This window comes from Heterodontus francisci, chromosome 48 (genome assembly GCF_036365525.1).
Source record: "Heterodontus francisci isolate sHetFra1 chromosome 48, sHetFra1.hap1, whole genome shotgun sequence".
Taxonomy (NCBI): Eukaryota; Metazoa; Chordata; class Chondrichthyes; order Heterodontiformes; family Heterodontidae; genus Heterodontus; species Heterodontus francisci.
In genome coordinates, this window is record NC_090418.1 from 2669856 (window position 1) to 2684781 (window position 14926).

The 14926-nt window shown below is 45.4% G+C and overlaps 1 protein-coding gene across 2 annotated transcripts; it reads right to left on the bottom strand.

Moving 5' to 3' along the window:
* Positions 1–9336: 9336 nt before the first annotated feature.
* Positions 9337–14471, bottom strand: LOC137357295 (aurora kinase A- and ninein-interacting protein). Of its 2 annotated transcripts, XM_068023525.1 has the most exons (4): positions 14370–14471; positions 13199–13326; positions 12522–12666; positions 9337–10644 (listed from the first exon to the last, which is right to left on the bottom strand). In XM_068023525.1, exons 1-4 carry the CDS (start codon positions 14452–14454, stop codon positions 9422–9424), a joined length of 1581 nt encoding a protein of 526 aa, XP_067879626.1. In that variant the 5' UTR covers positions 14455–14471; the 3' UTR covers positions 9337–9421. The 2 variants fall into 2 exon arrangements, with proteins under 2 accessions (XP_067879626.1, XP_067879627.1); XM_068023526.1 differs by lacking the exon at positions 12522–12666.
* Between the last annotated feature and the right edge of the window lie 455 nt (positions 14472–14926).

Consider the following 14926-nt stretch of genomic DNA (forward strand, 5'->3'; position numbering starts at 1 on the left):
GGTGCGCTGTACTGTCGGAGGGTCAGTACTGAAGAGTGCTGCACTGTCAGAGGGTCAGTACTGAAGGAGCGCTGCACTGTCGGAGGATCAGTATTGAAGGAGCATTGCACTGTCGGAGGGTCAGTACTGAGGGAGCGCTGCGCTGTCGGAGGGTCAGTACCGAAGGAGCGCTGCACTGTCAGAGGGTCAGTACAGAGGGAGTGCTGCACTGTCTGAGGGTCAGTACTGAGGGAGCGCTGCGCTGTCGGAGGGTCAGTACCGAAGGAGCGCTGCACTGTCAGAGGGTCAGTACTGAGGGAGCGCTGCGCTGTCGGAGGGTCAGTACCGAAGGAGCGCTGCACTGTCAGAGGGTCAGTACAGAGGGAGTGCTGCACTGTCGGAGGGTCAGTACTGAGGGAGTGTTGCGCTGTCACAGGGTCAGTACTGAGGGAGCGCTGCGCTGTCGGAGGGTCAGTACCGAAGGAGCGCTGCACTGTCAGAGGGTCAGTACAGAGGGAGTGCTGCACTGTCGGAGGGTCAGTACTGAGGGAGTGTTGCGCTGTCAGAGGGTCAGTACTGATAGTGTCTTTAATTCTTTAATTAGTCATAGAGTAATACAGCATTGAAACAGGCCCTTCGGCCCACCGAGTCTGTGCCGACCATCAACCACCCATTTACACTAATCCTACATTATCCCATATTCCATACCACATCCCCATCTTCCCTCAATTCTCCTACTACCTACTTACACTAGGGGCAATTTACAAAGACCAATTTACCTATCAACCTGCAAGTCTTTGGCTGTGGGAAGAAACCGGAGCACCCGCCGGAAACCCGCACAGTCACAGGGAGAAATTGCAAACTCCGCACAGGCAGTACCCAGAACTGAACCCAGGTCGCTGGAGCTGTGAGGCTGCAGTGCTAACCACCGCGCTGCACTGTCGGAGGGTCAGTACTGAGGGAGTGCTGCACTGTCGGGAGGGTCAGTACTGAAGGAGCGCTGCACTGTCGCAGGGTCAGTACTGAGGGAGCGCCACACCTTCGGAGGGTCAGCACTGAAGGAGCACCGCACTGAGGGCCACGAATGAAGGAGTGCTGCACTGGAACGTCAGTACTGAGGGATCGCTGCACTGTCAGAGGGTTAATACTGAGGGAGCACTGCGCTGTCGGAGGGTCAGTACTGACAGAGTGCTGCACTGTCGGAGGTGCCATCTTTCAATTTAGATGTGAAACTGACTCAGGTGGATGTAAAATATCCATAGCTCTACTTCAAAGAGGAGCAGGGGTGTTCTTCCCAGTGCCTGGGCTAACATCTCTCAACTAACATCACTAAAGCAGACAATCCAGTCACTATCACATGGTTGTTTGTGGGAGCTTGCTGTGCACCAATTACCTGTTGCATTTCCAATATTTCATCAGTGACTACATTTCACAAGTACTTCATTGGCTGTAAAGAGAAGTTGAGGTAGAAGATCAGACACGACCTTGGAGCAGGTTCAAAGCAGTGTCTAGCCTAATCCTGCTCCTATTTCTTATGGCCATAAAGCACTTTGGGACATCCTGAGGTTGTGAATGTCATTCTGTAAATGCAAGTTCTTTCCTTCTCAAGAGGCAGAGATAAAGATCAAGAAATACTACAAAAAAAGCCTACTGCTGTGTTGGGAGAGAATGGAAAAAATGACTATTTTGTGGGAACTATTATGCGTTCAATTATTCTTCCATTCATTTTTCTCAATCCTTTCCTGAAGATAGTGACTCATACAGTTCCACAGGCAGACCCAGTTTTAGGCCGCTAGACAGTCGCTGCAGTCGCGCCTTTGTTTAAAAAAAAACTTTGGTCTCTATGTTTTTGGAACTTAATGTCTGCAATGGTGGAGGTTTGTGGTATTTCTACTGAGGGACGGGACCACAGACGGGTCCAAGAAGCCTGGCTGCAGGATAGCTTTGATGCTTTGAGTTAAAGCACTTCAGAGGCAGGACGGGGTGGGCATCCACCTCATTAACTAGGGTTGCCAACCTCCAGGATTACAAAAATTGTGCTTTATAATTTTCGTTTTACTAGTTATATAAATATTGGACTGTTTGGCCAAGTCAAGAATCATACAGTCATGTAACCAAGAGTCTTTGGGCTTTCTGATTGGCTGCATAAAGGTGGGGTGCCGCGACGATGGACGTGTCAGGCGACCAATGGTGGGAGCATGGTGGCGGGAAGGGGTGGTTGGATATGAATCCTCCAGGAAAATCTCCAACCAGAGTTGGCAACTCAATCCTAAGTCGATGTAACTGGAACACCATGTTTTGGGCTGTTCATAGGGTAACTGCTAATTGAGGTAAAGAATCTCTAAGATGCTGGGTATAGCAGTCTGGTGGTTATGGTGCTAGACTAGCACCTCAATCCAGAGTTCAAATCCCACCATGGTAAACTGCGACACTGTTACTTGGCTGAACTGGAGGCTGGTGCTAAGAAAATTGAACATGGAAGTTGCTGCCTGGTTGTAAAATGTCCTTCGCCTCTACCCTAGTCTGGCCCACATGTGACTCCAGTCCTAAATTACATTTTTGACCATCAATGGCCTAGCAAGCCAAACAGTTGGTATGGAAAATAAATGGGTTATTGCCCACATCCTGAGAACAGAGGGAGGTGGCATCAGATTCCACGGAAACTTTCAAAGGGCAAACAGACACGTACTTAATGAGAACTAATTTTTTAAGCCTGTGAGCAGAAACCTGGGGTGTGGGACTAATTGGATAACTCTTTCAAAGAGCCGACAGAGGCACGACAGGCAGAAAGGCCTCCTTCTGTGTTGTACAATTTTATGAAATTAACTTTTGTTTATAAAATGCAGTTGATTTGACACTTCAGTTAAAAAAAGTGTTTGTGCTCTGTTATTTCTACATGTTGTACCTAAGGCAGTTTAACTTGAGTGGTTTGGGAAATGGATAGGTTCCCTGGTGCAGTAAGGGTAACACCCTCAGATTGTTAAGATGCTTTATTGGGTCAATTCACTAAGTTATCATCCTCCATGAATAAAGACATCACCCTGGGGTGTTACCAAGCCCCAGAAATAATAACAGTTGGAGTTTACAGCAGTCAACGGGAAACTGTTGAAACAGAAATAGTAAATGCTGCAGAGGATATTAAAATCAGATAGAAATTGTTCTTAAAAAATGTAGCATGCTAATATCTTGAGGTGAGATGTTTTCGATAAACCAAGAGCTCGGTTTATTATTGTGCTGTTCCTGTCCTCGCACAGGATGCACCAACTCTAGATACCGACACTGAGGACATTAAAGTTGCCCTCGTCTGTTATTCTCAGGTGGCAGGAAAAGTTGATAAGGCTGTTAAAAAGCATATGGGATCCTTGTCCTTATGTGGGGTTATTATAGGATATTGTCCTATATCCGTATTGGCCTAACGTGGAGTATTGTTGGATATTGTCATACACCTTATGTAAATTCAGCAACTTGGAAACATTTTAAAGTCTGGGTAATACTCTAATGGGAATACAATCAATGAGATGATAAAACACAACCCCTTACATGCAGTGTATAAGATATAGGTAACACTACTCACATACCAGGGACTCCTTTAGAAGGTTGCAGGCATGTCATCTTGACTGCTTATGCTAGCCTCAACAAGAGTAAATCAAAAGTCCCCAAGCAGCCCCAATATTTGTATATTTTATATTGATAATTAGGTCCTACTATGAAATGTCACTGTGTTTAATCGTTTTTAACTACATCTGGCAAATCTGCCTTCAACAAGTCTTCACAATAGGATCTGTTTTTTGGTCAATGTACTCACTAATAAGAACCTGTGGACCAGTTATGGTCTTGCTCCTTATCTAATCCAAGTATATTTATAACACAAGCCTATGCATGTTATTATCTCTTCTCGTGGTTGGTAAATGAGGTAATGTTTCTACAATTTTAGGCCAGACCTTCTATTAATATGTGGATCTGTATTTTAAAAGCTGACCCTGGCTGTCCAAGCTGGTACATCATTACTTACAAAATCCAGGCAGCGGGACATGTGCAGGATCTATCTGCCTCTGTGCTCGCTGACCTACACTGGCTCTGTGACCGGCAATGCCTCGATTTAAAAATTCTCACCTTTATGTTCAAAACCCTCCATGGCCTCGCATCCGCATCGCCACCCCCACACCACCCTCCAATCTCTGTAACTTCCTTCAGGCCTACAATGTTCCCTCTAATTTTTCTTCAATGTGCACAGCCTGTTTGTTGCATCACGCATTCCGTTTAAGATTGTTGCACAGCCACACATCTTAAAGGGAGTGCTGCTTATGCATGGCTTGTTAGGTCCCCTGTATGGCACATTCCCAAGCAGATTAGAGGGAATACTGCCTACAACCTTCCGGATCCTTGGGTCCTTAACAGATATCTTTGCAACTTCCTTAAACACGGGTGAGGTCCCGGAGGACTGGAGAATTGCTAATGTTGTCCCCTTGTTTAAGAAGGGTAGCAGGGATAATCCAGGTAATTATAGACCGGTGAGCCTGACGTCAGTGGTAGGGAAGCTTCTGGAGAAGATACTGAGGGATAGGATCTATTCCTATCTGGAAGAAAATGGGCTTATCAGTGATAGGCAACATGGTTTTGTGCAGGGAAGGTCATGTCTTACAAACTTAATAGAATTCTTTGAGGAAGTGACAAAGTTGGTTGATGAGGGAAGGGCTGTAGATGTCGTATACATGGACTTTAGTAAGGCGTTTGATAAGGTTCCCCATGGTAGGCTGATGGAGAAAGTGAAGGCGCATGGGGTCCAAGGTATACTAGCTAGATGGATAAAGAACTGGCTGGGCAACAGGAGACAGACAGTAGCAGTGGAAGGGAGTTTCTCAAAATGGAGACGTGTGACCAGTGGTGTTCCACAGGGATCCGTGCTGGGACCACTGTTGTTTGTGATATACATAAATGATTTGGAGGAAAGTATAGGTGGTCTGATTAGCAAGTTTGCAGACGACACTAAGATTGGTGGAGTAGCAGATAGTGAAGGGGACTGTCAGAGAATACAGCAGAATATAGATAGACTGGAGAGTTGGGCAGAGAAATGGCAGATGGAGTTCAATCAGGGCAAATGCGAGGTGATGCATTTTGGAAGATCTAATTCAAGAGTGAACTATACAGTAAATGGAAAAGTCCTGGGGAAAATTGATGTACAGAGAGATTTGGGTGTTCAGGTCCATTGTTGCCTGAAGGTGGCAAGGCAGGTCAATAGAGTGGTCAAGAAGGCATACGGCATGCTTTCCTTCATCGGACGGGGTATTGAGTACAAGAGTTGGCAGGTCATGTTACAGTTGTATAGGACTTTGGTTCGGCCACATTTGGAATACTGCGTGCAGTTCTGGTCGCCCCATTACCAAAAGGATGTGGATGCTTTGGAGAGGGTGCAGAGGAGGTTCACCAGGATGTTGCCTGGTATGGAGGGCACTAGCTATGAAGAGAGGTTGAGTAGATTAGGATTATTTTCATTAGAAAGACGGAGGTTGAGGGGGGACCTGATTGAGGTGTACAAAATCATGAGAGGTATAGACAGGGTGGATAGCAAGAAGCTTTTTCCCAGAGTGGGGGATTCAATTACTAGGGGACACGAGTTCAAAGTGAAAGGGGAAAAGTTTAGGGGGGATATGCGTGGAAAGTTCTTTACGCAGAGGGTGGTGGGTGCCTGGAACACATTGCCAGCGGAGGTGGTAGACGCGGGCACGATAGCGTCTTTTAAGATGTATCTAGACAGATACATGAATGGGCAGGAAGTAAAGAGATACAGACCCTTAGAAAATAGGCGACAGGTTTAGATAGAGGATTTGGATCGGCGTAGGCTTGGAGGGCCTGTTCCTGTGCTGTAATTTTCTTTGTTCTTTGAATCTCTGCGCTCCTCCAATTCTGGCCTCTTGCACATCCCCAATTTTCATCACTCCACCTTTGGCGGCCGTGCCTTCAGCCGACTGGGCCCTAAACTCTGGAATTCCTTCCCCAAACCTCTCCATCTCCCTCTCCTCCTTTAAGTTGTTCCTTAAAACCTACCGCTTTGACCAAGCTTCTGGTCACCTGTGGCTTGGGGTTGAGTTTTATCTGATAATGCTCCTGTGAAGAATCTTGGGATGTTTTACATGAAAAGTGCGATGTAATACAAGTTGTTGAAATGAACTATTTGCGACCAGTGAAGACAGCTTTAACTATCATAGCTCACTAAGGCTTCCTGGTGGTAGCACTCGGGCAGTGCAGCATTGCACACAGATGAGCTACAAGTAACTGTAAACTCATCTCAACTGAGCAGCACTAGAGGGTGCTACCACTAGCCTAGAAAGGAGGGGGAAAAGAAGCCACAAATCTTGCTCCTGATTACTATGGAAAGTGTGAGTAAGTCAAAGTTGGGCAAGGATGATAAAAGGATTGGACATGATGTTGATTCTGCAGTTGAATAGCTTGCCAACACCCCTCCGCACAAAGAATGAGAGATTGTACAAAGTTCTGAAGGGTGCTAGCATTCACGGAACTGCACCGCAGCACACATCAGTAAGATAATTACATCCATGGAATTGCATCGAGTCTACAGCACAGAAGCAGGCCATTCAGCCCAGCTGCTCCATGCCAGTGTTTATGCTCCACATAAACCTCCTCCCACGCCTCTTCATCTCACCCTATCCTTCTATTCCTTTATCCCTCATGTTTATCCAGCTTCCCCTTAGATGTATCTATACTATTCACCTCAACTACTCCCTGTGGTAGCAAGTTCCACATTCTTGCCACTCCCTGGGTAAAGCAGTTTCTCCTGAATTCTCTTCTGAATTTATTAGCAAAAGAAACAGGGGGGCGAAGAGAATTCTTTTTATACAGTAGGTCGTTATGATCCGGAACGCCTGAGAGCATGACGGAAGCAGATTCAATACTAACTTCCAAAAGGGAACTGGATAAATACTAAATGTGCAGGGCTATGGGGAAAAGAGCATGGGCGGAATGAGACTAATTGGATAACTCTTTCAAAGAGCCAGCATGGGCATAATGGGCAGAATGGCCTGTGCTGTAAGATTCTATGACAGAGAATTGCAAAAAAAAAATTGAATTTCATTTGGCTCTCTGATGCTCAATGAATTATAGATCAATTTATTTTCATTTTAAATTTGCATTTTCACACATTAGGGCATAAATTACTCACATCACTATGATGCATTGCCTTAATTTCTCGCTGTGACTATCTTTCACTTTTATTATTCACAAGGATTTGCCCTGTGCTGACAGTTATTCACACTTTCACTGAGATTCTCCCTGTCATTGAGATTCACTGGTGATCCTACTGTTCCTCTTCATAGAGATTTGAAATTTCTGACTTTCTGTGCTGTTCAATGTGTTGGTGCTAGGAATTTCAAAAACTTTCATTTCAGGGACCACCCGTTTTCCCAAATTGGCCTGGGTTTGTTCACCTCTTCCAGGAGATTACAGCAGCTCTCTGGTGGGGTGGGGTGCGAAGTGTATTTATTACATGAGACAGGCTGAATGGACCAGAGGCTCTTTTCCCATTGCACCATTGGTCATTGTCGTTCTTATGTATTGCACCAATGTGGCAGTTTTCTGTTTCCCACATCAGCCATTTTCGTAAAGACAAGTATTTCTACAGCACAGGATGTCCCAAAGCATTTCACAGCCAATGCAGTGCTTTTGAAGTATGATCACTGATGTAATGTAGGAAACGCAGCAAGCTTCTACAAACAGCAATGTGATAATGATCAGTTAATCTGTTCTAGTGATTTTGGTTGAGGGAGTAATATTGACCAGGGCACTGGGCAAGAATTCCCCTGCTCTTCTTCAAAATAGTGCTGTGGGATCTTTAATGTCCACCGGGGCCTCAGTTGAACAAAAAGACGGCACCTCCAACAGTACAGCACTCCCTCAGTACTGGCACTGGGAGTATCAGCCTAGCTTATGTGCTCAAATCTCTGGAGTGGGACTTTGAACCCACAACCTTCTGATTCAGAGGCCAGAGTAATGGATTCTGCATTCAGTAGCCACACTGAGCAGTGGAAGAGATCGCTGGGGGCCTAGGTGGCGCATGGGGGTTTAGACACTGCTCTATCATCTTGCCAGTCCCAATCAGTGGGATGAAACTCTATCTGCTAGCTGTAAGAAATAAGTTCGCACATTGATTCAAATTTTATAGTGATTTAGACCCATAGCCCAAGCATTCTCCTGATAGATGCATTTAAGAGGAAGCTGGGTAAGTACACAAGCATGAGAGTAATAGGATTTGCTGATCGGGTAAGATGAAGAAAGGGTGAGAGGAGACTCAAGTGGAGCATAAACACCAGCACAGACCAGCTGGACAGCATGACCTGTTTTCTCTGCTGTAGACTTGTAGTTCTGGTCTTTTGTTGCTTGTTCAAGTATGTCAGACTATATGTAAGTAAGGGAAGGACTTAGATGGGACACTTGTGCTGATTCTTGATGGGCGACACTGGGGCCACACTGTCACCCATCAATCTAAATAGACTGAACTGTTGCATGCAGGGCAATTGTAGTGTCCCTACTGTTATCCAAGCAGAGCAGCCAACAGACCATGAATGGAACCTGGAACCCTCAGAATGTGTATGGTTCAGCTATTCACTGGGCGAGAAGAAACTACTGAAGTGTCGGCAAGAATCATGCTGTGCTTGGATTCCAGTTCTGTTTGGGCTAGGTATATGTTAAGCAGGAATATAGACAGAAAATGCTGGAAATACTCAGCAGGTCGAGCTGCATCTGTGCAGAGAGAAACAGAGTTAATGTCTCAGGGTCAGTGGCCTTTCATCAGAACTGAAGTTTGAGATTTAACAATTTTAAGTAAGTGCAGAGCCAGGGAGAAAGGTGGAGGGACGGAGTGACTAAGTGACAAAAGTGATGATGGTGCAAGGCAAAAGGAGATGGTAATGGAGCAAGCAAAGAAACAAATGATGGTTCTAGAGGAGATGTAAATGGCAACAGCAGAACCATTACCAGTACCTGCTGTCCCAAAAAGTGAGAGTGGTGGATATGATCTGAAGTTTTTGAACTCGGTGTTGGGTCTGGAAGGCTGTAAAGTGCCTGATTGAAAGGTAACATGCTTTGTTGGAACAGTGTAGCAGGCCAAGGATAGAGTGAGAGTGGGATGAAGAGGATAAGTTAAGCAGATGTCTCTGCATTTTTGTACCCTGTATGGATCTAGTATTTGTGTCATTAATCCCCAGTTTAAAAATGGAGTAGCTGTGAAAGGGGTAGGCAGCAGGAAATGCACTAGTTGCTCCAGTGCCAGCTTGGTTGACTTTCTGCACAAATCAAATGCTCGGCGTTAAGCAGAAGTTTTTGTTTAAGTAAAAAAGTCTTTATTCCTTTCTAAGTTTTTAATTTGGCTTCAGGACAAGGGGAAGAAAACTGTCAGCCAAAACAAAATCAATTTTCGATTCATTGATCTTTAACTATGTTTGATCACTGCATTGCCTTCAGAATCTTGTGTAAACAGTAAATCTGTCCATGGACAGAACATGTAATCGTATTTGGACTCTGCCATGCAGGTCGATTTACACACGATGTCCAAATGAGGCAGCTTCATATTCAGAGGAACATTGCAGCCTTCGCCCCCGCTGATGGCATTGGTACAGTGGCCCAATGGAAGGTTCCAGTTCTCAGGAAACACCACCCCATTCCTGCTGCCTGTTTGCCGGTGGGAAATAACCCTGTTTCCCTGTGAATCTTGGCTGAATAAAAGTGACAAAGTGCTCTGGTCGTTGCATGGTCTTTTCAACCGTTTAAAAGCCAGCGATTCAGCACCATGGGGGACATTCGAACAGTGCAGGAGTGACGGGGCCCCTGATGACAGCAGGGGTCTTTTCAAAGATGTTCGATTAAAGTTCATCTCCTTTCGAGTTGAAAACAGTACCGTGGGTCTAAAGACATTTTCCTTGTTCTCTGTAAATAAATCTTTGTCCCGGTCCGAGTTTAATTTCCTAGGCGAATGTACCGCCGCCTTCCTTTCCGATAACCCCTTTTCTCTATTCACAGTTTGCTGCGTGGAGGTGAGAGGGCCAAATAACCCTGCTTCGAAACTCTGCTTGCACAGGATTGCGGATTCAGCAAAAGGCCAATCTTCCGTGTTCCCCTCTCCAACAGGAGTTCCCTTGTCCAATGAGTAATTCACAGCCGGTGACCTTGTCACCTTTCTGTGCGAGATAACTCGGTTTTCTTGTGAATCTTGGGTAAAACCCAGCTGGGTTAAATTGTCAGGATGCACATTCGGCATGTCACTGGATGCAGAAACTTTGTCTGCAGTACCACGTGGGGACGGTGGCTCATGCACAACAATATCGATGCCTGCGCCATCTTGACAGAAACCTTGCCTTTGCTCTGACACCTGGTAACTCTGCTCATTTAATGCTAGTGTAGTGTTGCTGTGTGTAGTGCCACGAGGAGGGTCTCTCTCCTCTGAGCTACAGTGGACCGTTCTTAAAATTGTTGGCAACCTTTCCTGCTGGTCTGCAAGAGTGTAGCAGCCAAAGCTGCCCCTATGGAAATCACTATCAATGAGCAGCTCAGGCTGACCTATATACGTTTCCCCTTCAGTGATATTTTTACCAGAACCTGGTGAAGCAGCACCCACAGCCCTCAGGGATGATGTATGTTGGGGATTTGTAGGCTTACCTGTGAAGAAGAATAAATGGTAGAGAAATTGGGGTTTGACAGTTATCACTCCTCACTGCCTAATCACCATAAATTTACAAAATAGAGTTACATTGAACTTTACAGCACCGAAACAGGCCATTCAGCCCATCAGCTCCACACGAGCCTCTTCCCACCCTACTTCATCTCCCCCCATCAGCATTTCCTTCTATTTCTTTCCCCCTCATGTGTTTATCCAGCTTCCCCTTATATGTATCTATACTATTCACCTCAACCACTCTCACCACTCTCTGGGTAAAGAAGTTTCTCCTGAATTTTCTATTGGATTTATCTTATATTTATGGTCTCTAGTTCTGGTCTCCCCCACAAGTGGAAACATCTTCTCAACATCTACCCTATGAAACCCCTTTCAGAATCTTAAAGGCCTCTATCAGGTCACCCTTCAGTCACCCTCCCACAAGCGAAAAGACTTGCAGGTTGATAGGTAAATTGGCCATTATAAATTGTCACTAGTATAGGCAGGTGGTAGGGAAATATAGGGACAGGTGGGGATGTTTGGTAGGAATATGGGATTACTGTAGAATTAGTATAAATGGGTGGTTGATGTTCGGCACAGACTCGGTGGGCCGAAGGGCCTGTTTCAGTGCTGTATCTCTAATCTAATCTAATCTTCTCTTCGCTAGAGCCCCAGCCTGTTCAATCTCTCCTGATAGTTTGTGTATACACACACACACAAATGTATATTAGTCTTGCACCTAATGCACGTGCATCACACCTCAGACGTTACATTTCAAAGTACCAAAGAGAGAGAGAAAAGCCTCTAATTGTTATGACCTTGATAACCCCAGCCTCACCCAAGGGGTCAATTGTCAGGGATTTACACACTATTAATTTACAAAAACATCCCTTGGCAAGTAGCCTCAAGCAGCGAACTTAAAGTGACAGGGAAAGCTAAATATAGCCCCATTTAGAAACTGATCATCATTACTATATCCAGACCCCAAAATGACTGTGAGGAGCACCACAGGAAATTAACTAGTTTCTTCTTAATGGTTATTTGCTGGTTTACAGACAGACAATATTTAGCTCCAGTACTTAGCTTAAAAACATTCCATCGTTTTCTACACTTGCATGGTATAAGGAGAATCTGACAATTGGGAACCTGTGGATGACGCTGCTAAGTTATGCTGGCGTTTAACATTAACTGAGGTGGGGTGCTTATATCTATTTTTTGAAATAAGCATTTCAAATGTTTCCCCCACTTTCAAAACAAATCACAAATATATAAAGCAACACCAAATTTTAAAACAAATCAAATACAAAAATCAAATAGAGAAGCTGGGATTGTTCTCCTTAAAGCAGAGAGGGTTAAGGGGAGATTTAATAGATGTGTTCAAAATCATGAAAGGTTTTGATAGAGTAAGTAAGGAGAAACTGTTTCCACTGGCAGAAGGGTCACTTTTTAAGATAACTGGCAAAAGAACCAGAGGGAGAGATGAGAATTTTTTTTTCCACACAGTGAGTTGTTGTGATCTGGAATGCGCTGCCTGAAAGGGCGGATAAATAGTTGAAGGGGAAAATTTGCAGGGCTATGGGGGAAAGAGCAGAGGGGAATGGGACTAATTGGATAGCTCTTTCAAAGAGCCGACACAGACACAATAGGCTGAATGGCCTCCTTCTGTGCTGTATCGTTCTAATGATTTAGTGATCTAATAAACACCTCAATGAGATCACCCCTTAATCTTCTACTGAATTACTTTCCCATATAGAGTACCTGGTCTGAGAGGAACTGGTCAAGTTAAAGACAGCTCCTGCACCACAGCGTTTTTGAATGTGCCTTGAATTTACATTATTCCATGGCTGCGTAAATGAAATGAAGCAAAGGAAAGTTACTGTACCTTTGGACTTTGAGAGAAAGAAGGAAGGGACAGTTGTCTGTTTGGTGCACCGCTGGGGAACCCTCGTCTGTGTGAAATTGAGAGCAACTTCAATGTTGTGCTTCCTTCTGGACAGGGGATTCAGCAGTGTTGAAATGGAATGGGTCTGAAAAGAAATTTTAATAAAAGTAAGGTTAGGAAAAACTTTCCACCAGCAGGAATTGAAAGCCAGAGACAATAAGAGATCATGCTTGAATGTTCTACATCACTGGTTAGGCCTCAGCTGGAGTTATGTGAACAATTTTGGGCATCACATTTCAGACAAGATGTAAAGGCCTTAGATATAAATTTAGCATCGAGCCACATAAGGAGATATTAGGACAGGTGACCAAAAACTTGGGCAAAGAGGTAGATTTTAAGGAGCATTTTAAAGGAGGAGAGAAAGAGAGGCGGAGAGAAATGAACAGGAGAATGGGAATTTCAAATTCAAGGCGATACTAGACTTGGAGCCAGCAAACAGCAGTGAGCAGGGAGGGGTGATGGGTGAATGTTGCAAAGAATGGTCACTCAAAATATGAAGGTAACCAAACCTTGTGAAATGATTCCAGCAAGAGTGAGTGCCTTTAGAGAGGAGGGGAGAGAAATGAGTCCTGCGTTATAGTTTATAACAAGGTAACACCAATCCCAAAAATACCAACCTTCACTTTCCTTCTCTTTAGCTCGCGTGTGTCCAACCAAACCCCACATTCCTCCTCTTTCGGGTTTCCAAGTTTCTTCTTGTGTTTCATTGTCAAATGTAGGGTGGATAGTGTTGGCACTGGGCAGGCTAAAAAAAAACACAAATCAGTCAATATACTTAAACTGTGCAATCTGCTGTTTGGGCAATACTTCTTTTAGAGTCTTTCCTTTGTGGAAAGCATTGCTTCCTAATAGATGACCTGCATCATGAGCGTCAGCAGCCTATTGAATTATACAGCCATTAAACCCAAACTCAATGCCATCTTCACTCGACATTACAATAGGAATCACGGCAGAGTGGGGGGTGGGGGTGAAATGGTGGGCGATTGAGTAGGGGGTTGGACAGAAGGTGAGGTATTAGAGTGGGAGGACTTGGAGAGGGCGCAGGGGAGATTTTAAAATAACTCGCATTTCTCTTGCGCCGGTCACCGCCTCAGAACATCCCAAAGTGCTTCACAGCCAATGAAGTACCTACTGAGGCGCAGTCACTGTTGTAAAGTAGGAAACGTGGCTGCCAATTTGCACACAGCAAGATCCCACGTGATTATGGACAGATAATCCTTTTTTTTTAAGCGATGTCCGTCGAGGGACAAATACTGGAATGGTCTCAGAGATGAGAGACTTCAGTTAATGTGGAGAGACTGGAGAAGCAGGGATTGTTCTCCTTAGAGAAGTGAAGGTTAAGGGGAGATTTAATAGAGGCGTTCAGAATTATGAGGGGTTTTGATGGGAGTAAATAAGGAGAAAGTGTTTCCAGTGACAGGAGGCTCGGTAACCAGAGGGACACAGATTGAAGATAATCAGTAAAAGACCCAGAGGGGGAGATGAGGAGAATGTTTTTTACACAGTGAGTTGTTGTGATCTGGAACGCGCTGCCCTTATGGTGGAAGCAAATTCAATAGTAACTTTCAAAAGGAAATTGGATAAATACTGGAAGGGAAAGTTTACAGGGCTGTGGGGTTAAGATCCAGCACAGATACGCAGTAGTTAGATTTTCCGTTTGGATGATTTCGGTTCTTCCTGTAAGAAGTTGTTTCCAACTGTAAAAACATCTGAAAATATATATATTATTTAAAAGGAGCAGTTTGATGGTTAAAATTATGAGGTAAAAATCGCTTCGAAAATTCCCACCTATATTTTTATAACGATGAAATTTTGTTTTGAAGTGGTTATTCTGAGGTAATTGTTTTTCATTCATTCGCCCCCGAACCGACATCAACCGCCGCTTCTCCCGCTCCCGCCGCTTTGGCGCCTTGCGCGCGTGTCCGTGTCCGTGTCCTGAGGGTTGGTGCGTCCGCGCCCCCGTCTCCCTCCACGAGCACCGCCGTTGCCGCGACCAGAGCGTGCTCGTGCCCGCCGCTACTGGATGGGAGAAGGGAGGCGCATTTGAGGTCATCGATACACCCACAGGGAGGGGGGGAATGGGGGCTGGGCGAGCAGGGAGTGGGGAATGGGGGCAGGGCGAGCAGGGAATGGGGGCAGGGCGAGCAGGGAGCAGGGAATGGGGGCAGGGCGAGCAGGGAATGGGGGCTGGGCGAGCAGGGAGCAGGGAATGGGGGCAGGGCGAGCAGGGAATGGGGGCTGGGCGAGCAGGGAGTGGGGAATGGGGGCTGGGCGAGCAGGGAGTGGGGAATGGGGGCAGGGCGAGCAGGGAGCAGGGAATGGGGGCAGGGCGAGCAGGGAATGGG

Coding starts and splice junctions, on each gene's coding strand:
- LOC137357295 (XM_068023525.1), bottom strand. CDS start 14,454: ATGTCGGTTCGGGGGCGAATGAATGAAAAACAATTACCTCAGAATAAC. Junction 12,667..13,198: donor TAAAGAGAAGGAAAGTGAAG/GTTGGTATTTTT, acceptor ATTTCTTTTCAG/ACCCATTCCATTTCAACACT. Junction 10,645..12,521: donor CTTTCTCTCAAAGTCCAAAG/GTACAGTAACTT, acceptor TCTTCTTCACAG/GTAAGCCTACAAATCCCCAA.